We start from the raw sequence: 26,916 nt of genomic DNA, 5'->3' as shown, positions 1-26,916 counted from the left end.
CGATCCTCTTAACATGGTATACAGTGTAGAGGTGACGGGAAAACAAAGGAAAGAATTTCCCAAAGCTTGCCTCAATAACCCAGTAAACCCATCATGTTACCTTTTAATATGCTGTGAATGATGCAGACCTCAGAGCAGAAGTCTGTAGACTGAAAATTGCCTACTGAGTGTGCGTGCTTTAAATAGTGCAACAGCTGTAGAGGAAGCCAATCACAGTGGCTTTGTCAAATGGCGCTGTTTGTTCCGCCCAATCAGCCGTATTGCAAACAACTTAGAGTGTTTCTCTGACATGGAGGTGACCCCTTGGTGACGTGGCGGCGCGTGATGCCATCACGCCCCGAGGGGCCCAACCGTAAACAAGTGTAATTCTTGTTCTTACACAACCACAATATGATTTTGTATATTAACCACTTAAGGACCGCCGCCTGTAAATATACGTCGGCAGAATGGCACGGCTGGGCAGATGGACGTACCAGCACGTCCTGTACATCTACCCAGCCGTGGGTCGCGGGCCCGCGACCCGGTCCTAAGGACCGGGACCCGCGGACCCGATCGCCGCTGGGGTCCCGCGATCGGTCCCCGGAAATGAAGAACGGGGAGAGCCGCGTGTAAACACGGCTTCCCTGTGCTTCACTGTGGCGGTTGCATCGATCGTGTCATCCCCTTTATAGGGAGACACAATCGATGACGTCGCTCCTACAGCCTACTACAACCCCCTACAGTTGTAAACACACACTAGGTGAAACATAACCCCTTCAGCGCTCCCTTGTGGTTAACTCCCAAACGGCAACTGTCATTTCCACAATAAACAATGCATTTTAAATGCATTTTTTGCTGTGAAAATGACAATGGTCCCAAAAATGTGTCAAAATTGTCCGAAGTGTCCGCCATAATGTTGCAGTCACGGAAAAAATCGCTGATCGCCGCCATTAGTAGTAAAAAAATGAATAAAAATGCAATAAAACTATCCCCTATTTTGTAAACGCTATAAATTTTGCGCAAACCAACCGATAAACGCTTATTGCATTTATTTTTTATTTTTTACCAAAAATATGTAGAAGAATACGTATCGGCCTAAACCGAGGAAATTTTTTTTTTTTTATATATATTTTTGGGGGATATTTATTATAGCAAAAAGTAAAAAATATTGCATTTTTTTTCAAAATTGTCGCTCTATTTTTGTTTATAGCACAAAAAAAAAAAAAAAAGCAGAGGTGATCAAATGCCACCAAAAGAAAGCTCTATTTGTGGGAAAAAAAGGACGCTAATTTTGTTTGGGAGCCACGTCGCACGACCGCGCAATTGTCAGTTAAAGCGACACAGTGCCGAATCGCAAAAAGGGGCCTGGTCCTTTACCTGCATTTTGGTCCAGGGCTTAAGTGGTTAAATAAAGTTGGCACTTCTGTGCCTTTTTTTATTTTACATATTCTACTCTATTTTACTCTCTCTGCCTAAAAAGTCCAAGGGGGCAGCCCCTCATGCACTTTTTGCATATCTTCTTCTATTTATGTCGTAAGGATGTTGGCAGCGCAAGACACACATCTAGCTTTCATAGCAAGCTGCTTGCCGTGGGTGCACTCGACAGGTGGTAGGGGCCAGGAGCTCAGAAGAGGCACCTGACAAAAGGAGGATCTGGGATGCTCTGTGCATATACCCCCTGCAACAGAGGAAAGTATAACATGTTTGTTATTTTTCTTGGGGAAAGAAAACGAGAATTTACAATCACTTTAAGCACACAGAACTCGGCTTAGTCTTTGGCTTAGATTTCCATCCTGTTGCACTTTTTTTTTTTTTTTAAAACCTGGCTGTTTTATAGGTTAAACTCCCAGTTATATATTCATAAAAAAATGTATTTCTAAATAAAAGCAAAGTGAATGTATGACTGTCTTAAAATTGGTATTAGTAATCTGCTGTACAGTACAACATTTACTGAGAGAGGTAGGGTTTGTCAGGATCTGATTCATACTGTGTACTCTATGCTCTGATCAAAAACATGCTGACAGAAGAAGAGAGAAGAAAAAAAAATGGTACCGTCAAATAGTAATGTGTGTGGCTAGCCTAATGTGACAATGTCTGTGTAAAGACCACCTCCTGACCAGCTTAAAGTGACAGTGTCTGTGTAAAGACCAGACCACCTCCTGGCCTCCTTATACTCACTAGTGATCCTAGATCACCTTTTGCATCTGCCACCAAAGCATTTGGTGTCAGAAAGCCTAGAAAGAGCAGTGATCTCATTCCCAATGTCATATGACAATTCTTGGTTCTAACAATTGGCTGCATGACCCAAGCACTGCATCATGTTAGGAAGTTACTTGCTCCTCTATACCCAGAAAGAGTATTTTGCAGTGACTGCCCTGAAAAAAGGAGCACTAGGGGAATGCTGGAAAGGTGACTGCCTGGGGAGGGAACTTCCGCCGCCCGTTGTGATGGCAACGTGGAAACTGAGCATGTGCGGGAGCGAGCGGTGAATGCTGGAAGCTCAGCATTCTCTGCATCCAGGAAGGGTTCACATGCCCACAAGCAGCATGAAACCTGCCATCAACAGTTTTATAACTACGTTTTTCAAACAAAACCAGACAAGTGAGTGTAACATTATGCATATGTACGTGTCTGAAAGGTTTAGAAAAAAAATAGGGCTGTTACTGATTAAAAATGTTGTGTTCGATTAATCGATTTTTTTTTTTTAATCGATTAATCGACCAATTTCGATTAATTATAACACACATACAGATCCAACTACTTTTAGCTGATCTCCTTGCAGGCTGATTCCCAATGCAGTGACCAACCACTGGAAAAATGGATAGCAGGATACAAAAAACACACAAAGGCAGCGCTCGATGGGAATAGCATTAAAACTTTTATAGTTTTCAAGTAGGTAACAAAATAAATATTGCACTGGAGATAAAATCGATGTAGCTACATAAACTGTAAAAATGGTGCGAGTAATACTAAACGGTAGCAAAGGCAGTCATAAAAACATGTAGCTAAGTATGATACTGGTATAAAAATGTGTACAATGATGCCACTGCTGAATCCAGATGTAGATGTCCCAGTGGATGGCTGTAGAATCCCAGGTTGATAGAGGGAAGTGATAGAGGGAAATGTAACAGCCCTTGCGTGTGGCAGATAGTAAGGTCCAGCCGGCATGCAGATATAAAGGCAAAGGAGCCCTTCAGATGGACACGGCAAGCCCCGCCGGTGTCCATGACGTCACCGGATCTCCAACGGAACTCCCTGAAGGTCCGGAAGCTGGCGGAGAGGTGAGTACCAATCTAAATAATTTTGATCGATCAAAAAAATTTAAGATTAATCGAGGAATTAATAGTTAATTTCCACAGCCCTAAAAAAAAAGAATTGTCGCTGGACCTCTGCTTTAAGCCTCATATTGCTGTGGGAAAACCTCATTTTCTTTATACACTAGAAAGGTGCACTGCCTACACTTTGCTGGAGTGTAAGTAAAAGTTGGGACAAAAAGTATCTTATCTACCAAGAGCAGATTTTTCCACCTTTCAATTCTTCTTATATAACTTGTTGGACACCTTTTCTTTATGGAGCTATCAAATCAAATTGTGTCTTTCTTGTTTTTTTCCCCTTTTGCAGATAAGAATAGCTTTGAAGGACTGGCCCGAGGTGGAAAAGTTTCATCAGGATCTGATCGGCTCTCAGCATTTAGATGCAGTGTACATCTTTAGACAAATGCGTTGCCACAGAGCCTTTTATTTCACATCGATGCCCACAATGGTAATTTGGAGGAACATAAAAAGCAGAGCAGATATTATTTTAGTTATATGGAACAGCTGTATTTCATAATCCTTTTATGATTGAACACGGCTGTTTTGCAGTAATTGTCAAGGGTTAAAGCAAAGGACTAAACACCTGGCTTTGTGAGTAAGGCCCCTTTGACGCTGTCTGGTCAGGTCCGCCTGTCCGTTTTTCAGGCGGACCTAATCGGGCCATCTATTCACCCCTATAGAGTGGCGGATGGACACGTGTCCGCTAAAATTCGATCCAATCATGTCCACCAAATCCAGAAGGATGGTGGTCTTATTTACCATCCTTCGATCGGATGAAAACGGACAGGTGGCCCAATTTCCTCTGACAGGCCCATCTCTGCACAGTGAGCTGAGATGGACTTGTCATCCACTTGCTCAGCAGGGATAAACGGAGAAATCTCGCTGAGCAAGCGGAGTCCATCAAATGGATCCACCCCATGTGAAAGGGGCCTAAGTGAAGAGTTTATTTCATAGAGAACCAGTCTAAAGAAAAGCTAGATTTGTAGTATGTGTGAAAAAACAGCACAAAGTATCTGCCATTACCTCAATTCTTCAGAATCCTTTTCTGTGCACTATGCTATTTTTACCAGCCGGTGGCACTGCAGTAAAATGTATACCGGTACATAAGTGTTTGTCAAGGTAAAATAAAATGATTTAGTGCATCTCTGGAAAACATGCACATTTCCCTATGTTTTATCCCTTTGAACACAATGCAAGTGGAGGAAATAATTGTTGATGTGCCGGAAATAAAGCATGCTCCCCCTTTCTCCCTGGCATGTCGACATAACACTAAATTTCTAAGCATGTGGTATCGGCTCCGCTCTATGAATTGCCTGAAGTGAAGGGGATTCCGGTATGGTATTGCAAAGGCACAAACAGAGCATTGTTATGGAATATTATGTACAGTTTTTATTGTACAGACTTTTTTACGCATGTGTGTCCCATCAACTTACAGTATCTCATAAAAGTGAGTACACCCCTCCCATTTTTGTAAATATTTTATGAAATCTTTTCATGTGACAACACTGAAGAAATTACACTTTGCTACTATGTAAAGTAGTGAGTGTACAGCTTGTATAACAGTGTACATTTTCTGTTCCCTCAAAATAACTCAACACACAGCCGTTAATGTCTAAACCGCTGCCAACAAAAGTAAGCACACCCCTAAGTGAAAATGTCCAAATTGGTCCCAAAGTGTCAATGTTTTGTGTGGCCTTTAATGGCTGTGTGTTGAGTTATTTTGAGGGGACAGCAAATTTATACTGTTATACAAGCTGTACACTCACTACTTTACATTGTAGCAAAGTGTAATTTCTTCAGTGTTGTCACATGAAAAGATAGAATAAAATAGTTACAAAAATGTGAGGGGTGTACTCACTTTTGTAAGATACTGTACATTTAGAAAATATGGGACAAATCTGAACATATATACATACATACATATATACATACATACATATATACATACATACATATATACATACATACATATATACATACATACATATATACATACATACATATATACATACATACATATATACATACATACATACATACATACATACATACATACATACATACATACATACATACATATATATATATTTTTTAAAGCTGTCTCTATTTATCTTCTTTTTCTCCAGCTGACATTCAAGCCACAGAAGAGCATACCTGTTGATGATGGTAAATCAGAGTTTAAAGATGTGAGGGACAGGGTCGCTGATCTCATTACTACTGAAAGTGTGGAGGTATATGAATTCTTCTACATATTTTAAAGGGGATCAGAAATGTACATTTGGTTGATGGCAACTGGGACATTTTATTTTATGTTATCTCTGTTGTGTAGGAGGGATCTTTGCCCTTGGTATCTCTTTAGTGGTAGAACAGGGATGGCCCAAACCTCCTGTTTTCCCATTAAAAACACAGGATCCCACAGGCAAGTGGGACCAACTGGTACCAAGGATGTTTAGACCTGTGAACTCAAGCACAGTGATCTCACCATCAGTCCCTGAGAGTTCTAAAAAAGCGTTTGACTTTACTTAGATTTAATCGCATACTAATATTTAAAGCTAACAATTTAGATGATCTGCAGGCATCAAAACGTGTTTGTAAATGCTCAAAATAGTTTCAATACACTTAAGACCCCTTAGTCCAAGTGCACTGTTCACATTCGACAAGCCTCGACTTTTTATTGACTTGGCAGTAAGAACCACCCTTCTAGAGCCAAGTCCAGTACTAGAACCTCTGTCAGCCGAGTCAAGACAAGGCCTACAATAAGTGATCAGTTCCTCCAACACTCCCCAGGCACACTGTAATTGCTTAAAGTGGAGTTCCACCCAAAAGTGGAACTTCCGCTTTAAGCACTCCTCGCCCCCCTACATGACACATTTGGCATGTAATTTTTTTGGGGGTGGGGGCTTCGGTAGGTGTGGGACTTGCTGCCCACACTATGAATGGAGCCGCCGGCTGGAGAGGGGGGGGGGGGGAAGCGAGGCTCTGGGCGGCCGCGTCGCTGGACCGTGGAGCAGGGTAAGTGTCTATTTATTAAAAGTCAGCAGATACACTTTTTGTAGCTGCTGACTTTTAATAAACACTAAAAGGCTGGAACTCTGCTTTAAAGATGAAGATTTTAGTGTTTGTTTGTTTTTGTATTTATTTAATCTGCACTAGGGACAGTATTTACATGAATGAAGAGTGGGCTGTTGGCTGCTATGTTCCTTTAAATCATCTGTCCTCTGCCCTCCTGGATACCCCTGCAGCAATGATATTCTCCATCCTTGCCTGTCCTGTCCAGTCCATGTGCGTTAGAGTGAAAAAATCGGAAAAGTAAACAGCTGTGCTCCTTGGTTTAAAAAACTCGTAATGATCTGTAAATCCAGCATAATGGGTGCACTTTTAAATGTGTATTCATGAAACAAAGATTGCATATAAATAATAAAGCTGCAGCCCAGAAGGTTTTTCACCTTTATGCATAAAGGTGAAAAACCTTATGGGTTTACAACCCCTTTAATTCTAGAGTAAGAGAAGGAGGGAAAATAGGAGTATACACCAGGGCTCAAAATTTCAAGTCCTGAGCCACTAGCCAGGCCTCAAGAGTTACTCGCCACCAGTTGCCCCACCTAATTCATACACTGCCCTGCGCCTAATTGCACCCGTAAACACGCCCCCGTAGATTATCTCATGGAATGACAATGTTTTATGCAGAATCAAGTTACAAAATTAAATATTACCAACAACAACTTTAACAAAATGGGACAGGGCACTGGGGGCAGACCAGAGGGACAGGGCACTGGGGGCAGACCAGAGGGACAGGGCACTGGGGGCAGACCAGAGGGACAGGGCACTGGGAGCAGACCAGAGGGACAGGGCACTAGAACTGGGTCTCTTCCCCATTCTCTTGCTGTCTCCTCTGCAACTCCCATCCATCCTCTCTCTCTCCCATTTATCTCATCATCAGAAGCCTATGTGTGCGGCTCCACGCTTGCATGTCCCCACTTCCCCCTTTTATTCAGGCTGGCAGAGAGGAGAGGAGCTGCAGCACAGCGGGAGGGAGTACAATCCAGCGCTGAGATCCACACAACTGCACAGCCATTGACACCATAGCACAGCACACACTGACAGCGCACAGCACACATTGAGACCAGTCTGTTCACAGTGCCAAGGCTAAACTTACATAGAGCACAAGGAGAAGAAAACTGCACAAACTAGAAGGCTGCGCTCTCATGTCAGGGCAACTTTCAGTGAGCGCTGCATCGGAGTGGTAATTTTTGCAATCCTCCACCTCACTCATTACTTTCTGCTCTCCAGCTACATTGGTCGGGGCCCGGGGGAGGGGGGCAGGCTCAGAGAGGTCATACTGTTGGGTCCCATGGCTTAATGAGAATTGTAAGGAGAGCACCTGTGTACTGCTCTGCCTGTGCGCGGCTCACCAGACTACTTTTCCTGAGCATGCACCTTTCCTCTTCGGCCGCCAATCTCATCGGGACTCTAAGTGTAGGCACAGATTGCAGGGAGATTGGTCATGCAGCCCTGTCATCACTCGCCCCCAGCTTAAATCCACTCGCCAAATGCTAGTAGGCGAGTGGAAATTTTGAGGGCTGGTATACACTGTATACAAATATTACAACACTCCTACTTAGTATTTAAAAATACATAATCTATATACAACGTACAAAATAGCATTAGTCCTCCCAGTAACCTAGTACTTGAATTCCTAGTTCTTGAATGGCTTAAAACCATATATTTAAACTATCCCTCTTAATATTAATATTATAAAATATTAAGCGATCTTCAACAAGTAGATGGGGGAGTTTGGAGGGAAAGTGGAGGAGGCACAGAAATGAGGAAGAGAATTGAGGAAAAAATGTTAAGAAAGATAGTGGGAGGAGATGTGCAGGTTCCTCTGAGATCCATCACTAACCCTCCAGGCTAAGTTTTACATGTTATTCACACCCATGACTATATATATTCATGCTCCCATATTGTGTCTTCTTTTCTTTTCAGGAAATGATAAATGTTCATGAGCACTACCAGAAAACCAAACGTCTGATCCATGCGGATAAATCTGAGCCTGATAAAAGCATGAGTTTGATTAAAGAAGACTTTACTGATAACCTGAACTCCTTGGTTTCCCAATATCAGTACTGGAGACAGGATAGCAGGGTATGTTAAATAATACAATACTGAGCTTTACCATACACCTAAAGAGATATGTACTACGCCTATAGGGGCATTATACATATAAAAAAAGTTATGGGCTATAGAATGCATAATACACGCCTTACTTTCACTGCATCTGAAGGGCTTATAGCCAGTCCTTTTCTGATGGGTTCAGCCCCAAATCTGTCTGCTGTTTTACTTTTAAAAGTTTAAAGCCGCGTACACACGATCAGTCCATCCGATGAGAACGGTCTGAAGGACGGTTGTCATCGGTTAACTGATGAAGCTGACTGATGGTCCGTCGCGCCCACACACCATCGGTTAAATAACCGATCGTGTCAGAACGCAGTGACGTAAAACACACGACGTGCTGAAAAAAACGAAGTTCAATGCCTCCAAGCATGCGTCGACTTGATTCTGAGCATGCATGGATTTTTTTTAACCGATGGTTAAACAACCTATGGGGCCCACACACGATCGGTTTTGACCGATGAAAACGGTCCATCAGACCGTTTAAGCGATCGTGTGTACGAGGCCTAAAGTGGCTGAAAGGTTTCTGGAAAGAAAGCATAATGAAAAATCCATAATAAAAATCCTTTTAACAGATTTCTAAGCTGAATCATCTGATCTTTTTTCTTCTACCAGGCACCAAGGACTAAAAATGATGAGGAAAAAGAAGGGGTTTCTCAAGAGTCGGAGGTAACTATCGGCCCTTAAACATGGTACATTAAGCAGATAGATAGAGCTATAAACCTACACAGTGTGACTTTGTTCAAATCAGATCTTTGAGTTGTCAGAATGTGTATACCCTTCTGATGGCCGTCTAATGTCTATAATCATTTTAGGACATTTTCATGTGGGGGAGATTTACTAAAGTTGGAGAGTGCAAAATCTGGTGCAACTCAGGTTCCAGGTTTTACTCTCTAAGCTTAAAGTGGATGTAAACCCACTCTCATCCTTTCTAAACTACTGCCATAGTGCTGATCTATAAGGATATAGATGCCTCCTGCATGTCAAATGTCTCCCCTCTGTCTGTTATAAGAACTGAAGATTTTGTGGGTGGATCTGTTGTCTGGAGCTCTGTGGGTGGAGTTGTGATGTCAGTAGACTCCCCGCCCACCTCTACACTCCCCTTACACTGAATTCCACTAAGATCACTAACATCCAGTCAAAATCCAGAAAAGTAACCACATGACTTCAGAAAAGGAGTGGGGGTGGGAATTAAAAAATAATGCCTGTCTCCAGGCTAGTGCATGAGATATGTAAATAACCTGTCACTCACAGCAAGGGGGCGGAACGGACTAAGGTTTTTCTCTGTAAGTCCGTTTTATTTCTCTGAACAATAAAAGAGGATTGCTCAGAGCTGGATTAACTCTGTGTGGCAAGACTGGGCACATATGGTAGGAAATCTTATACTGTACATTGTGAACAGCAAAGAATTTTTTTTTTTTTTTCGGGTTTACATCCACTTAAACTGATTGGCTGCCATGCACTGCTGCACCAGATTCTGTGTGCATCAGTTTTAGTAAATCTCCCCCTCTGTGTTTAAAACAATCCCTGCTTTTCCATGTTTAGTGTGGTTTTCTTCAAAATGCACCTTCCATAGGGATGAATAGTAATGCGGGTAAAACGTTTATCCCAAATTAATCAAAAATAATCTCCTATGGACTGACTATTATAATTTTTTTTATCTTTTATATGTTTATTTTTCTCATATTGACTGCTGTCTTTGTATAGCAGTAATTGTTAAAAAAAAAAATAATCACATTTCTCATGCAGATATGTCTACAAAACGCCTTTAAAACCATCTAATTTTGTGACTTGCTTTGCTGTAGGAGGGAACTGAAAGGGTTAAACTGTAATTTCATTTCAGATGTAATGATTTAGACCTCAGGTAGTCCAGAAGTTTATAATCTAATTTTGGTTGATGGATCTCCTTTGTAGGGCTCAGAGCGAGCAAGAGTTTTGGCCGGGATAAAATCCAAGTCTTATACTACTGTGACTCAGGTAAGGTGTAAAGTATTTGTGGGGTTTACATTTGTATGAGCTTGTCAGAGTTCTGAATTCTGGCAGCACAGCCTAATACTCTGACTCTGTATGATGGAATTATCTGGCTTCTCTTATCCCAGTGAACGTATGGGGGGCACATCAGACTGTAGAGACTTTTACAAAGTGGCATTTGTTTTGATCATGCTATCGAAGATTACACATAGTCCAATATGTAATTCACTCTACAAATCGTTTATCCCTTTATTATCTCCTTAAGCCTGGTTCACACCTATGCAGGTTGCGGTTGATGTGTTTTTCTGGAGCGTTGTATTTTTTTACACACGTTTTGAACTTGCTTTTTTGAGTTTTTGAGAGGATTCTGTTGTCTTGTGGGAGAAACCAGCAAAGACGCAGTAGAAATGCATGAAAAACGCAAGCACTGTGTTTTCGATGTGTTTCCGCTGCATTTTCATTGTCTATGAAACCAAAAACACAACCTAGTGCACCCCCGAAAAATGATACATAAAAATAATATAAAATGCAATAATGATGTTAGATGTGATTATCTGGTAAAACATACCTTAAAGCAGGGATTTGCAATTAGCGGACCTCCAGCTGTTGCAGAACTACAAGTCCCATGAGGCAAAGCAAGACTCTGACAGCCACAAGGACGACACCCAGAGGCAGAGGCATGATGGGACTTGTAGTTTTCCATCAGCTGGAGGTCCACTTATTGCATACCCCTACTCTAAAGGCATAAAATGAACATGACGATAAATTAAAGTGATACTAAAGTCTTGTTTTCTTTTCCATAAAAAAATATAATATTAAAACCAGCCACGATCCTCCTCTTCTCGGGGTCCCTCTTCTGCGCTCCTTGCTCCTCCCTCCTGTTGAGTGCCCTCACAGGAAGCAGCTTGCTATGGGGGCACCCGAGCTGAGCCACAGCTCCGTGTGTCCATTCAGACACTCTCCCCCCCCCCCCCCTTTTGGCTCACTGACTTTGACAGCAGCGGGAGCCAATGGCGCTGAGCTGCTGTCTCAGCCAATGAGGAGGGGAGTCTCAGACAGCTGAGTCTCTTGTGAAACATCGCTGGATCTCTTTATCTAGATCAGGGGTGGGCAATTATTTTTTCGATGGGGCCACATGAGAAACTAAAAATATTTTGGAGGGCCGGGCCAAAAGGCTAAACTCAATACTGCATAAAATCAATTGTATTTCTTTATAAAAAGCAGTAAATATCATTGTTGGAAAACTGGTACGAGTACTTGTTATACACATGGCACAGGAGGGGGACAGAGGCTGGGGACATGGCACAGAAGGGGGACAGAGGCTGGGGACATGGCACAGGAGGGGGACAGAGGCTGGGGACATGACACAGGAGGGGGACAGAGGCTGGGGACATGACACAGGAGGGGGACAGAGGCTGGGGACATGACACAGGAGGGGGACAGAGGCTGGGGACATGGCACAGGAGGGGGACAGAGGCTGGGGACATGGCACAGGAGGGGGACAGAGGCTGGGGACATGACACAGGAGGGGGACAGAGGCTGGGGACATGACACAGGAGGGGGGCAGAGGCTGGGGACATGACACAGGAGGGGGACAGAGGCTGGGGACATGGCACAGGAGGGGGACAGAGGCTGGGGACATGGCACAGGAGGGGGACAGAGGCTGGGGACATGACACAGGAGGGGGGACAGAGGCTGGGGACATGACACAGGAGGGGGACAGAGGCTGGGGACATGGCACAGGAGGGGGACAGAGGCTGGGGACATGACACAGGAGGGGGACAGAGGCTGGGGACATGACACAGGAGGGGGACAGAGGCTGGGGACATGACACAGGAGGGGGACAGAGGTGGGGACATGACACAGGAGGGGGACAGAGGCTGGGGACATGACACAGGAGGGGGACAGAGGCTGGGGACATGGCACAGGAGGGGGGACAGAGGCTGGGGACAGAGGCTGGGGACATGGCACAGGAGGGGGACAGAGGCTGGGGACATGACACAGGAGGGGGACAGAGGCTGGGGACATGACACAGGAGGGGGACAGAGGCTGGGGACATGACACAGGAGGGGGACAGAGGCTGGGGACATGACACAGGAGGGGGACAGAGGCTGGGGACATGACACAGGAGGGGGACAGAGGCTGGGGACATGACACAGGAGGGGGACAGAGGCTGGGGACATGACACAGGAGGGGGACAGAGGCTGGGGACATGACACAAGAGGGGGACAGACGCTGGGGACATGGCACAGGAGGGGGACAGAGGCTGGGGACATGACACAGGAGGGGGACAGAGGCTGGGGACATGACACAAGAGGGGGACAGAGGCTGGGGACATGACACAGGAGGGGGACAGAGGCTGGGGACATGACACAGGAGGGGGACAGAGGCTGGGGACATGACACAGGAGGGGGACAGAGGCTGGGGACATGACACAGGAGGGGGACAGACGCTGGGGACATGACACAGGAGGGGGACAGACGCTGGGGACATGACACAGGAGGGGGACAGACGCTGGGGACATGACACAGGAGGGGGACAGAGGCTGGGGACAGGCAGCCACTGTTTAAATAATAACAATTGATTAAACAGTGGCTGCGTGTGATGGCACAGTGGTTGCGTTTGATGGGCACAGTGGCGACAATTGATGGCACAGTGGCTGCGTGTGATGGGCACAGTGGCAACAATTGATGGCACAGTGACTGCGTGTGTTGGCACAGTGGCTGCGTTTGATGGGCACAGTGGCTGCGTTTGATGGGCACAGTGGCTGCGTGTGATTGGCACAGTGGCTGCGTTTGATGGGCAGAGTGGCTGCGTGTTATTGGCACAGTGGCTGCGTGTGATTGGCACAGTGGCTGCGTGTGATTGGCACAGTGGCTGCGTGTGATTGGCACAGTGGCTGCATGTGATTGGCACAGTGGCTGCATGTGATTGGCACAGTGGCTGCATGTGATTGGCACAGTGGCTGTGTTTGGGAACAGTGGCAACAATTGATTGGCACAGTGGCTGCGTGTGATTGGCACAGTGGCTGCGTTTGATGGGAACAGTGGCTGCGTGTGATGGGCACAGTGGCTGCGTGTGATGGGCACAGTGGCTGCGTGTGATGGGCACAGTGGCTGCGTGTGATTGGCACAGTGGCTGCGTTTGATGGGCACAGTGGCTGCGTTTGATGGGCACAGTGGCTGCGTTTGATGGGCACAGTGGCTGCGTGTGATTGGCACAGTGGCTGCGTGTGATTGGCACAGTGGCTGCGTGTGATTGGCACAGTGGCTGCGTGTGATTGGCACAGTGGCTGCGTGTGATTGGCACAGTGGCTGAGTGTGATTGGCACAGTGGCTGTGTGTGATTGGCACAGTGGCTGTGTTTGGGAACAGTGGCAACAATTGATTGCACAGTGGCTGTGTGTGATTGGCACAGTGGCTGCGTTTGATGGGAACAGTGGCTGCGTGTGATTGGCACAGTGGCTGCGTGTGATTGGCACAGTGGCTGCGTGTGATTGGCACAGTGGCTGCATGTGATTGGCACAGTGGCGACAATTTATGGTGGCACAGTGGCTGCGTGTGTTGGCACAAGTGGCTGCATGTGTTGGCACAAGTGGCTGCGTGTGATGGGCACAGTGACCCCTCCCGGCCCTGCCTACTGTTATCACCACGGCGGGGAATATTACAGACAGCGTTCGTTTGAACAGCTGTTTTCCCCGCTGCGCAGAGACACTCCCCCTTGGACGGATCTGTCCAATCGCGAGCAAGGGGGAGTGTCTATGTGACTCCCCCTTGCTCGCGATTGGACAGATCCGTCCAAGGGGGAGTGTCTATGCGCGGCGGGGAAAACAGCTGTTCCAACGAACGCTGTCTGTAATGTTCCCCGCCGCGGTGATTAACGTGGCAGCGGCGATTTCGGCGGGGGTGGGCCGGATTAAAAGGTCCGCCGGGCCGTAGTTTGCCCAGGTCTGATCTAGATGGACCTCAAGTAAGTATTAGGGGGGCTACTGCACACAGAAGTTTTTTTTATCTTATTGCATAGACTGCATTAAAAAATATATTTTTGCCTTTACAACCCCTTTTTAAAATATAGAATAGTTTAATTTGTAACAGACTATAACCCTAAGAATATATAATGCATAATATTTACGCAGCACAGCTGTCTCTGTATTATCTATCATTCTTAATTATCTAGTCTATCAAGCCAGTGTCTTCATGCCTGTTTGGCTCCCTCCCCCAGTTTTATCTATCTTTCCTTATGAGATAGGATTCTCGCTGTGCTGACATTCTGCAAATCATAACATAGAAAGTAAGCATAAACAGCTAGGAATTTTACTTCTGCAGCCAAAACTGTTTTAGTTTTTAATTGAATGCAGAAATAAAAGGACCCCTGTCCATTTTTTACAATTTTTTTTATTTTTTTAGTAGAGTAGGGCAAGGATAGAGCCTTAGTCAGGTATTTATTAACTTTCTACATCCTGTCCCACACTGTCACCCAAAGTAGGTATAGTCGGTTGCACAGTTTACATTCAAAATAAAGAAATAGCCTGCAATCCTTGCACTATACAGTATAATAAATATTAAAAGCAGAGGTATTAGTGTCATATATTTGCAAATGTTTGTGGAAGCTGCAATGCCTCGTCAAGGTCTCTCTGCACAGTGTGGTCCCTAGCTCCAGACTAAAATTGACCATGCACTAGTAGAATTTTGTTAAATTTTGTATTTTATTTTTGAGAACATTTATTCAATTTTCTAATCATTAGTGGGGTCAAATCAATGTTGTATACATAGGTGTGCGCACCCCAAAGCTCAAAGACACATGCCTTTCTCTGCAGCCTCGGCTGCACGGGACAGTGAATGAATGGGAAGTGCTCTGTGCGGAGCCGCTTCCAGTTTGCTATGTTTCAGTTATGAATGAACACAGTGAGTGTGTTCACTGTTAATTTAGAAAACAAAGTGGCAGTGTGCAGAGGGTTCATTCAGAATTTGTAGCATTTAGAAAAGGAAGGCGCTGGTAAATGACATATTTAATAGCCCCTTTCCCCACGCTCCATCCTGAAACATCATTCCCTCCAGCAGCAGGGGGGAGAGGAGAGGAGGGAAGCCAGCAGCACTGCAGGGAGGTCGGGCCAACATGGGACCAGGCAGTAGGGGGACTCATTACTGCATGTCATTACGGTGTGCCCAGGCACACCTGGCACACCCTCTGCGCACACCTATGGTTGTATATTGACTAAAGTGATGGCAAGAAAAGGAGCAGGACGAAAAATGGTTCTTGAACAAACTAATTTCTAACGGTGTATGTGAATGTAAGTTCAGGAAATTATTCCAAAATTAAATGTTAGAAAATGAAAAGTCATAAGGATGCCAGGTGTGTGACCTTATAGGGCAGTGATGGCAAACCGTGGCACCCAGATGTTTTGGAACAACATTTCTCATGATGCTCAACTGCACTGCAGAGTGCATGGGCATCATGGAAAATGTAGTTCCAAAACATCTGGGGTGCCAAGATTAGCCATCACTGTTATAGGGCAATGTAGAATTTAGTGCAAAAATACAAAATAATGGAACAGATGAACTGTCCTCATTATAGTTGGATAACAACCAGACAGCAAGCATGTCTTCAGCTGCTGTTGGTAAAATTTTCTGTCTCAGTGGGGTTGGTATCCTGGCCACATTCCAAAACCATATAAGGTTTTTAATTATTTTTCTTTCTTTTTTCATTATGGGCACTTAGATTTATTGGGTCATTGTGGGTTTAGTTGTAGGAGGAAAAGGGAGATTTTTGTGGACTGGTGGAGATCGTGAATTGATAGGAATGCATTCTTTCCCCAGGATTGAAGGGTACTGTTGTATATTTGATTTTGATGGGCAGCTGAGCTTGTTAGTACCCTCAGTATCAATCCATGCCCATGTGGTCAGGATACCGACCCTACCTTATACACATCTCCACTCAGATAAAAATGTAAATATTGCAGAATATACAGCCTCATGCTACATAACTAAGCTCCATTTCATGTTGAATACACTAAATTATTAATGTATCCTAAATAGAAAACTATCTAAATTGACTGACTAAAATTCAACAGCTCGCCCTGCTCTATCACCCAAAGTAAACATAAAGAAATAGCCAGCAGTCCTTACACTAAATAAAATATAGTGCAAGGGGAGCTGGCCGTTTATTTGGTTTTATAAGGTGCCACTGACCAAGCACGCTACTATACTCTAACAAACTCTTTGTATAGTAGTAAAACCTGACTTTCTCTTTCGTTCATGGACGGACACAGCTCCAAATACTCTTGACAGTAGGGTTATGTTCCATCTATCAGGAGAGGACTAGGCAGACATGTTAAATGGTTAAAAAACATGTAATACAGCAAAGCTGAACAGCACAGCCCAGGGGGCGGGCCCTCTGGTCATAACCCCTCACCCTGCAGTCAGCAGCTCAGTTTTTTTTCTGCCTAGCATAGGAGAAGGACCTGGCTCCCTGGGGGCCCATTGGTCCAAGAGAACTTTTATTTTGTGTTTTTTGATCCTGAGATCTACTATCAACTGCCGGCTGGGTGACAGGCTGGATAATATAGATCCTTGTTTCCCCAGTCCAGCCATCGAGCGTGAGCAGACCTTTAGCTGCGTGCGAGGTCGGCCACGACATGCCCCATTACTTCAGGGGTGGCCGGTGAGCTACATGCTTTGGGGCTCACTTATGACCAGGCTACTGCAGTCCGTGTCACGGTGGGCCGTGCCCGACAGCTACCCCATACTATATGGTGGTGGGTCTGTCAGGAACGCCTCCAGCAGTCCTTGCAGGGATGGGTAAGTAGGTTCCTCCTGCTCTGGCAGGATGGAGCAGCTGGGCTTTCCTGGGGTGGTCGTTTAGGGGGTCTCTTGCCCTCCCTTTCCCCCCGTCCTCCCCTCCTTCCCATGCGTTGCTGGGCCTGCTGTTTTCCGGGGTCCCTGGGGGGGCTCCGGGTCCTGTACTGGGGACTGTGTGCTGTGGTGGGGTCCGCTGACTGTGTGGGGTGGTCTGCCATTAGGGGGGGCCTCCACTCAGAGGCTCGGCGTTGCGGCCTTATTTTACCTCAGATTAGCGCCAGCGCCATTTTCTTGGGGCCGCACTGTATTTATTTCAATGCAGCTGGTGGCCATTTTCTTGTAGCCACACTGTTTCTATTGTAATTTGCAGTCGGCGGCCATTTTCTTGTAGCTTGCGCTCTTTTTTGATGAGGCGAACGGCGGCCATTTTCTTGTGGCTTTAACATAGGTTTTGGTCTCTAGTGTTCAGATGGCTGTTTCTACACGGCGCAAACGGCAGATCACCTCAGAAACTCTTCAGGCTCACACTGTGCTGTGTGCTAGTGGCGGACCGCAGCGCTAACAGTAACCAGGTCGGGGCGGTGAGTCTTCTGGGGTTAACCCCTCAGTTTTTGGCAGCAAGGAAGGTGGGGTGTTCGTTTCAGATACCTTGACTTGATCCCTGTGTGGCTGTCAGGTGAGCGGTATGGCGTCAGAGGCTGGCGCTGCTTCCCTTAGAAATACCAGTGATAGCAACTGGTCCCCCAGCACCTGCAATACAGGTGGTTGCTTTTTCGGCGGTCCTGGAATCATTGGTTGCCAGGTATTGAAGCGGTGTGTGGGCGTAAGGGGGTAAAAAGCGCCCCCACCATAGGGACTCGGTAATTTCCACCATGCTGAGGGCACGGAAATCTTCTTCTAGGAAGATTTATTATCGCACATGGAAGGCCTGCATCTCCATGTGTGAGGAGATGGAGTGGCGCCCACTGGCTTATTCGGTTTCCAGAATCCTGCTGTTTTTGCAGCGTGGGGTGGATCAGTCTTGCTCTAAGCACCATACAGGGGCAGATTTCAGCCTTGGCTGTTTTCTTTTAAAGTCCCTTGGCGGCTCATCCACTGGTGAGAACATTTGTGCAAGGGGTTTGACATGTGGCCCCTCCAGTTCGGCCAGCCCTACCCCCGTGGGATTTGAATCTGGTGCTCTCGGCACTTCAGAAACCTCCCTTTTGAGAACATCAGAGAGATTCCCCTTTTGACACTCTCTCTCAGAAGGTGGCCTTTCTGGTGGCCATTACATATGTCAGGAGGGTTTCTGAATTGGCGGCCTTGTCTTGCAAGTCCCCCTACTTGATCCTCCACAAGGATAAGCCTACTTTTCTTCCAAAGGTTGTTTCGGCCTTTGATCTTGATGAGGCCTAGTTTAACTAGTCATTCACCTAGGTCCCCCTGTGTGGGTTCTGGGATTTTTGCTCACCGTTCTTGTGATCATTTTGACCGCACAGGGTGAGATCTTGGAGATTATCAGTGGTCTTGTATGTCTTCCATTTTCTAATTATTGCTCCCACAGTTGATTTCTTCACACCAAGCTGCTTGCCTATTGCAGATTCAGTCTTCCCAGCCTAGTGCAGGTGTACAATTTTGTTTCTGGTGTCCTTAGACAGTGTTTTTTGACACTGCTTTGGGACGTCCCTACTGTCAAGATTATTTGGAGCTGTGTCCGTCCATGAACGAAAGAGAAAATAGAATTTTTGTACTCGCCGTAAAATCCCTTTCTCTGAAGTTCATGGATGGACACAGAACCCACCCCTTCTTTTTAAGTTTGTACTGCTTTTAGACAAACTGAGCTGCTGACTGCAGACAAACTGGGTGCTGTCCGGCTTTGCTGTATTGCATGTTTTTTTAACCATTTAACATGTCTGCCTAGTCCTCTCCTGATAGATGGAACATAACCCTACTGTCAAGATTATGTGGAGCTGTGTCCGTCCACAAGCTTCAGAGAAAAGGATTTTACAGTGAGTACAAAAAATCCTATTTTCTTTTACCCCACTGAACTTTATGTGAAGTGCACAAAAATACACTTCATTCATGTCGCTGTATAGCAGCAATATTATGCAAGAATTAAATATACAATGCAGTAAAATGCCGGTCCCCACACATAGTGTGAATTCAGCCCTACTATCCACAGCTTTAAAAACAGTTTTGACTGGGTATAAGCTTTAAATGATGGTTCATTTTGTATGGTTGGCTTTATTGCTAAAGTGAGGGTTCTTGTTGATTCCCCAAACTCCAGGAGTGCCAAGCCGAGATCTTAGAGCATCAGAAATGTATTCACTGTGAATCGATGTGTGGTTTTTGTATTTATATTATATTTTTCTTATATAGGCTGCAAAGTCAAGACGGCATCGGCAGGTTCAGCTGGCATCCTCTGAATCTGGTTCTGATTATAAAAGTACAAAAGCTGAGAGAAGAAAAGTGCAAAAACGGAAGTACATGGCAGCAAAAGAGGAACAGAAGCGAGGTATTGTTCCCTTTTACACTGACCGTGAACTTGCAGCCTGTATTGGAGTGTACACAGGGGCACAGCACTGCATTCTAGGAGTAAGGAATCACAGGCACCCCCATATCCGGATGTCCATTATACACTACTGTGCTGTTTTAGGCAGCTGTGCTGAAAATTAAGAATGATTTCAGAAATATACGTGTTGGTTTATTTTTTTATCGATTAACAAAATGGAAAGTAAATGAACAGAAGAGAAATCCAAATTTAAATCAATATTTGTTGCGACCACACTTTGCCTTCAAAACAGCATAAATTATTCTAAGAACCCTTGTACGCAGTTTTTTAAGGAACTCGGCAGATAGATTGTTCCAAACATCTCGGAGAACTAACTACAGATCTCCTGTGGATGTAGGCTGCCTCAAATCCTTCTGTCTCTTTTTTTTTTTTTTTTGAGAATTAACAAGTACAGAGTCAAATCAGACAGTGTCAACAAAAAAACATCCATACAATTATGGCAAAACAGGTACATAAGAAGAACAGTAAATCTGGAAAATAAAGTGAACAAGCAATGTGATATAATCAAAATTAACCACGTTCTTTAGTGTAATAGATCAGCCGGACTCACCAAAACAAAGGGGCTAAGAGTCCTGGCGTGGCAGAGTGATACCATGCGAGAAATGGGGTCATGAACCAGTATGGGTCATCCCGAAGCCCACTCACCCCTATAGGGAACACACTGTGAGTGGGGGGGGGACCCTAAGAAGCCTAACTTGTTGTAAGGACAGGTGTGGTTCAGTAATGGGTAGAAATATAACGTCCCCAGTACGGACAAGAAACACAGCAGAGTCCATGGTTTCCAGGATCAAGTGAACAGCTATCCTAAAGTCCAACAACTAGGGATTTAGGTAGCAAGAAGTAGTATCTAAATATACTGATACTCGGTGTGCCCGAGCGCATGCTCAAGTGAATGGAGATAGGGGGTATACAAGGTGGGGAAAGGAAGAGAGAAGGGAGGGGAAGGTACAAGGGATAATGGATTTCTCCAGTGGATTAAGTCCTAGTAACTATGACAGGATCCAGAGGGGGCATAGTAGAGACAGAAGGGTCGGCGGGACATAAGGACTCCCTGTAGTGTGTCCAGCAAGCCCACGTGTGTCTGAACTTATCGTGGGCATCGTTGGCCTGGTGAATGACCCTTTCCATTTCCTAAATTTTGTTGACTCTGGAATGCCAGTCATCAATAGTGGGGGGGAGGGCGTTTTTCCAGCGTAGGGGAATGCATTGGGTAGCCACATTGATGAGGTGTAGCATTTAGGGAAGATTCTGTGAAGTTTATCTGGTGTTCGGTACCATCGTGAGTAAAGTTTGATTCTATTTTCTTGGGCTGAAACTTTGATGGACCCTTTGTGCGTGTAATCCCATACACAATCCCATTCTTCTTCAGATAGAGTGACAGATAAGTCCATGTCCCACAATCGATGGATTCTATAGTTGGGAGCCGCTTTGGATAGTTTAGGGAGGATGAGTCTATCCCAGCCTAGTCTTGGGGGGTGACTTGCTCAAAGGAAGGTTCTACATATGTTTTTAAAGGATGGCAAAGAAAGAGGGGGGAAGTTTAAACGGGATGGCCTGCAGCAAATATAACATCCTAGGAAGGAAATTCATCTTTAGTATCGCCGCTCTGCCAAACCACGAAAAATGTCCTTTGTTCCAATTGAGCAAGTCTTCTCTTATTTTCTGTAGGGCAGGTAAGAAATTTTTGGCGTAAAGGTCCGATAAGTTGGTAGGGAGTTTAATACCTAGATACGTTATATCGTGTGATTCCCACCTAAAAGGGAAATTTTGTTGACATAGGGATACCGTAGTCTTGGGCAGGGTAATATAAAGTGCTGTGGAATAGTTTGAAGTCTTTAAGGAGGTTTGGTATGGTAGTGATCGGGTCTAACAGGAACATCAAGATATCGTCTGCGTAAGCCGCAATTTTGTATTGATTATTGATTATGTTTAATATTAATTCCTTTGATGTCTGGGTTATCTCGTAGCCTGCGCAGGAAGGGTTCTAAGGTGAGAACAAAAATAATGGGAGAAAGGGGGCAACCCTGCCGGGTACCATTAGTTACAGGGAAGGCGTCCGACAGTCGGCCATTCACTCTGATTCTAGCAGTTGGAACAGAGTATAGAGCCAAGATCATTTGAATGAGGAGATACGGAAGCCCCAGTTTGTGTAATGCTGCGGAAATATAGTCCACCCTGTCAAACGCCTTCTCCACGTCCAGGGATAAAAAGAAGCCATTTGTAGTTGTCAAGGTCAGCCAGTGATGAATATTGATAGCTTTAGTGGTGTTATCTCTGGCTTCCCTACCAGGGATAAAGCCTACCTGATCGGTCAATACAATTTTGGGGAGAAGTGGAAGCAGTCGATTAGCCAGGATTTTGGCGTAGAGCTTCACGTCAACATTATGTAAAGAGATAGGGCGATAGTTTGAGACGAGTGTGGCGTCTCTACCCGGTTTCGGGATAAGTGAAATGTGGGATTCTAGCAAATCATTGTTGGTAGGGGGGGAGGAAGGGAGTGTGTTAAATGTTTCCACAAATTTAGGGATCAGTATAGCACTGAAGGTTTTATAATAGCTGGCCGGTAAGCAGTCCGGCCCCAGACTTTTCCCCGCTTTCAATTGTTTTAAGGCCAAGAGGGCCTCTTCGGTCGTAATAGGCGAGTCTAAGTGCGTCATATCTTCCGAAGGGATGGAATAAGTGCCATATTTGGTTAAGAATTCGTCAATGAGTTTTGTACGGTCCAGGGGGAGCGCATTTGTATTTGACTTGGGCAAGTTGTACAGGTTAGAGAAGTACTGGACAAAGTGTTGGACGATACATTCGGTTTTGGTAACGGTGGCCCCCGCTGGGGAAGTGATAGCGTGTATGGTGTGGGTCGATCTCTTTTTTTGTAGGGCTGTCGCCAGGAGTTTTCCCGCCTTATTACCGAATTCGTAGAATAGTTTGCGTACCTACGTTTCAACGTTATCTGGAGTTCCCCCAGTAAATCTTCCCTAGCTTTCAAGAGTGAGTTTGGTTTGCCAGTGTAAGTTTGTGAGCCCGTTCGAAGGTTTTAACCCAATTGGACAGTTCGTTGATACGCGCCTTCCTTAATTTGTGTCGCTTGGCCATTAAAGAGATTAATTCCCCCCTAATGACGCATTTATGAGCCGCCCACGTAGTGGTTGGGGATGTGTCTGTGGCGTTATTCTCTGCAAAATAATGGGAGAGGCTTTCAGATAGTATTCGGGAGTTTTCTGAGTCCAAGAGTAGGGAGTCGTCCATTCTCCAGATCATAGATCTGGCACGGTGCACTGGAAGCAACAAGGAAATAGTTATTGGGTGATGGTCTGAAAGCAGCATGGGTTCAATAGTGGCTTCCATGAGTAAAGTAAGATCGTTTTGTGTGAGAAAAATATTTGTTATGCAAAGGGGAGAAAAAGGTGAAATCCTTCACATTCGGGTGTAACGTGCGCCAAGTGTCGTGTAGGGTCAACGTACTCAATTGGGATTTTATTGCACAGAGGGCTTGATAAGCTAGGCACGTGGACCCGTTAGATGTATCTAGGGAGGGTGTCAGCGGGACGTTGAAATCCCCTCCCACGATAAGCGTACCCATTTGGAAGGCAGTCAATTGGTAGAACACATTGCGAAAGAAAGGTACTTGTTGCGAATTTGGGGCGTAGATGTTCGCAATCGTGAAAGGCATGTCGTGCAGTGTGCCCTTGAGAAAAAGATATCTGCCCTGTGTATCCCGCTGGACGTCGGAGATTTGAAACGGGCAGTGCCTCGAGATTAGGATAGAGACCCCCTTTGATTTCGCCTCATCATTGGTTGCATGGTATACTATCGGGAAGTAATGATTGTAGAGTTTAGGAATATTATCTGTTCGAAAGTGGGTCTCCTGGAGAAGCGCAATGTGTGGCTTGACTTTTTGGAGAGTGTACATCAGTCGCGAGCGTTTTTTGGGGGTGTTGAGACCGCGAATATTTAGCGAGTATAGTTTGAGTCGCAATGGGGGTTGTACCTGTTGTGGGTCAGAGGTGGTTGTGGTTGCGTTATCCATCATAATGTAGGGTGAGGGGGGAGGTGGTAGGCTGGGTGGGGTAGAGTAGAGGGGTAGATTATAATGGGTATGCTAGGGCACTACGGAGTGTCGGATCGAACAATAGAGTAGCCGATTAGGTGGGGGGACTGAGTCCTACCTCCTAAGAGATGAGAAACAAATCGGAAAGGTACAGTGCGCACATGGCGCCCGCACTCCTAACAGAGCACACGCACCACTATACGCAGCCGTGTGGGGATTGGACAGGACCCGGTCAGAAAACAAACAAAGTAACGTAAAATAAAATAAACAGTGGTGACATGCCACCCCAGAACAGTCCCGTATATTCAAAGTTATCTTGGGGAGACCCGACCCTGTAGCAAGCCACAGGGAGAGGAAACCCAAAAGAGCTCATACCTATTCAACCAGAGATTGGTTGATTCATATGCCTGAGTTGGAGGGTATGGGCATCAATCTTCTGTGTGGAGCGTTGGAGGACAATGCCATGATCCTCTACCACCCTTTCAGTGTTGGTGACCCGGTCATTCAGGGAGCGAATGTCAAGGCGCAACTCTGCGATGGCGGCCGAGAGTGTGTCCTTTATGTCTGCCGCTATGGTCCTCAGGTCCTGGATGTTCAGCTGGGGCAAAGGGGGAGTATTCATTCCTCCTTGTCCTATGTTGGCCGCCGGGGAAGGAGCATTCTGAGGTGCCGATAAGATTATCTCCGGCTGTGTGTGAGATGGCGTTAAAAAGGGGCCCTGAAAAGTTCCGTGGCGGGAAGACGCCATGTTGCCAGTTCATGTACTGGCGCGAAACATCTCCGGTATGTTTTGGCTTAGAGCTCCGTTTTGTTCCCTGGGAGATCGGAATCGGGAAGCCGACGATTGTCTGGAGGCAGTACCCATTATCGGTTTGTGATGAACGGGGTCGGGAAGTTCCGTTTAGTAGGGGAATCTGCTCTGAGGTGGCAGGAGCTCAGAGCTCAAGCGTCCATCTTCCAGTCAGGTCCGGCCACGCCCCCCTTCTGTCTCTTCATGTAATCCCAGACAGACTCCATGATGCTGAGATCAGGGTTTTGCCAGGGCCAAACCATCACTTCCAGGACTCCTTGTTCTTCTTTACACTGAAGATAGTTCTTAATGACATTGGCTGTGTGTTTGGGGACGTTGTTATGCTGCAAAATAAATTTGACCCCCATCAGACGTCTCCCTAATGGTATGGTATTTGTGAGTGAGCCTAAAGAAATATCAGCATCAAAGGACATTGAAAACTGCAGTTCTGCATAACTGAATTATAGATCTGATTACTATTGATCTTTTCATTGCAGCTTACATTTCTTTGATAAAGAAGAAGTCTTCTGTAAAGATGCCAGTGATTTCCGAAGAGGATTCATCTTCCAGCAGTGAAGGTGGGAGCATTATCTGACTATTTATCACAGGGGGTTGTGTTCTGTGTGTCAGTTTCAGTAATAATTTTTTTTGCCTGGTAAGTTGGTACCATATACTGTATAAATTACACAGTGGTTCAGCCACTTGGATGTGTAGTTACCTAGAGATTACACAGGCACACATGGCTCTCCAGGTTCACACGGAGCAGAGCAAAGCTGATTTTCTCTGAGCTGGTGGCAGGGAAATGTCCTGGGAGCAGGTTTTTTTCTGAATTCTCTGCTGGGACCTGAATCATAAACAAGTAAGCATGCAGTTTATTTCTTTTTTTTTTATCAGTCCATGCATTAAAGCAAAATGTCCTAAGCGTGCCACTGTTCCTAAACATATTTTTATGGCTGCCACCACTGTTTGCAGGTCATGGTGCCCAATGTTTATGGTAAATGGGTGACCTGCAGCACTTGAAGTCTGAAGTGCCAATTACCAGACCCCAGTGCTGGGGTGAGAGGCTTGCTGTCACTGTGTAATTAACACCGACACTGGGTGACAATGGCCAGTGACATTGTATGAGGTGTCGGTTGAGATCTAAGCTGTAGGGGGAGCAGTGGAAGAGGTAAATACAGGAACGCTGGTGTAAGGAGAGTAGAGCGTAAGGCACATTAAGTATTGTTGATTTTTACTGTGCTTCACAGTGCCTAGCAGTGCCCCCTGTGCCACTACAGAGCCACATCAGTACCACTACAGAGCCACTGAGGGCCAAGCGGAAATTGGCCTGGTTAGGAAGGGGGTTTAAGTGCCCAGTGGGCAAGTGGTTAAAGCTTCGCCTAGGGACAGTTTTGAGATTGGTGTACAATCGCGCCACAAACAAAAAATATTGTGATTGAACAACTAAATTATGTGATTAATGAAAAAAACACAAACTAGAAGCAGCCTCCCTAAAACGGTATCTGAACAGTTAAATATGAATAGGTAGGGTAGGGGGCGCTAAGTGCAAAAATATGTATGTTAACCCTTGATAACAATTAAATAATTGATTGAATAATACACTTGACAGATTTGAATGTTAAACCCATGCATAACATGTGCAATCCATGCAATAAGCAAAAGAAGTGTAAAAGACAAAATAAAACAAAAATACAGTCCCAACAGAAGTGCATTCGATGCTTTCCAATTTTCACACTTGAATATGTGCCAAAAAATTCTTTGATTGCTGAGAAGAGTGATCCGTGTTTACATAGCCTTCACCATAACGTTATGTATGACACCCAACGTGAAGTCAAATGAGCTTTTGGGGAACCCTGTCCCATGAGGTCAGATGTCGGTCTCGCAGTCAATTTGTTAGGAGATGCATAAACCAGGAGAGAGACCACAATAGTGTGATACCTTTTTAATTGATTAAAACGTCATATTCCATACATATAAAAAACTAGCCAGATGGCCTCTTACTAGAAATGGTGCCACAATCCCGGCACTGAGGCTGTGGGCATGGATCAGTGGAATGAGAGGATCTCCGTTGCGGACATACGGTGACAATCCAGCCGGCAGTATAGCGTGCGTGTCAGCATGTAGGTCCCGACAACCAGCAAGACCCGGAAGAGCGTGGTAGCGTGAGTGGTGTACGCTTCGACGTGCGTTTCGTAAGGATTACGTCATTAGGAAGCGTTATCAAGGGTTAACATACATATTTTTGCACTTAGCGCCCCCTACCCTACCTATTCATAGGGACAGTTTTGGTT

General features: G+C 45.4%; 1 protein-coding gene across 1 annotated transcript in view; it reads left to right on the top strand.

Moving 5' to 3' along the window:
- Positions 1-26,916, top strand: part of SNAPC1 (small nuclear RNA activating complex polypeptide 1) — a 39,587-nt gene that overhangs the window by 11,678 nt on the left and 993 nt on the right. The window contains exons 4-10 of the mRNA XM_040333861.1: positions 3,601-3,741; positions 5,420-5,524; positions 8,280-8,438; positions 9,081-9,134; positions 10,380-10,442; positions 19,595-19,730; positions 25,123-25,203. Of these exons, the coding sequence (XP_040189795.1) occupies positions 3,601-3,741; positions 5,420-5,524; positions 8,280-8,438; positions 9,081-9,134; positions 10,380-10,442; positions 19,595-19,730; positions 25,123-25,203 (739 nt within the window). The remainder of the gene's footprint in view (positions 1-3,600; positions 3,742-5,419; positions 5,525-8,279; positions 8,439-9,080; positions 9,135-10,379; positions 10,443-19,594; positions 19,731-25,122; positions 25,204-26,916) is intronic.

Source organism: Rana temporaria, chromosome 13, assembly GCF_905171775.1.
Source record: "Rana temporaria chromosome 13, aRanTem1.1, whole genome shotgun sequence".
NCBI classification, from domain to species: Eukaryota; Metazoa; Chordata; class Amphibia; order Anura; family Ranidae; genus Rana; species Rana temporaria.
The sequence above is the reverse complement of the archived record's forward strand: the minus strand, read 5'-3'. Positions and strand labels throughout refer to the sequence as shown.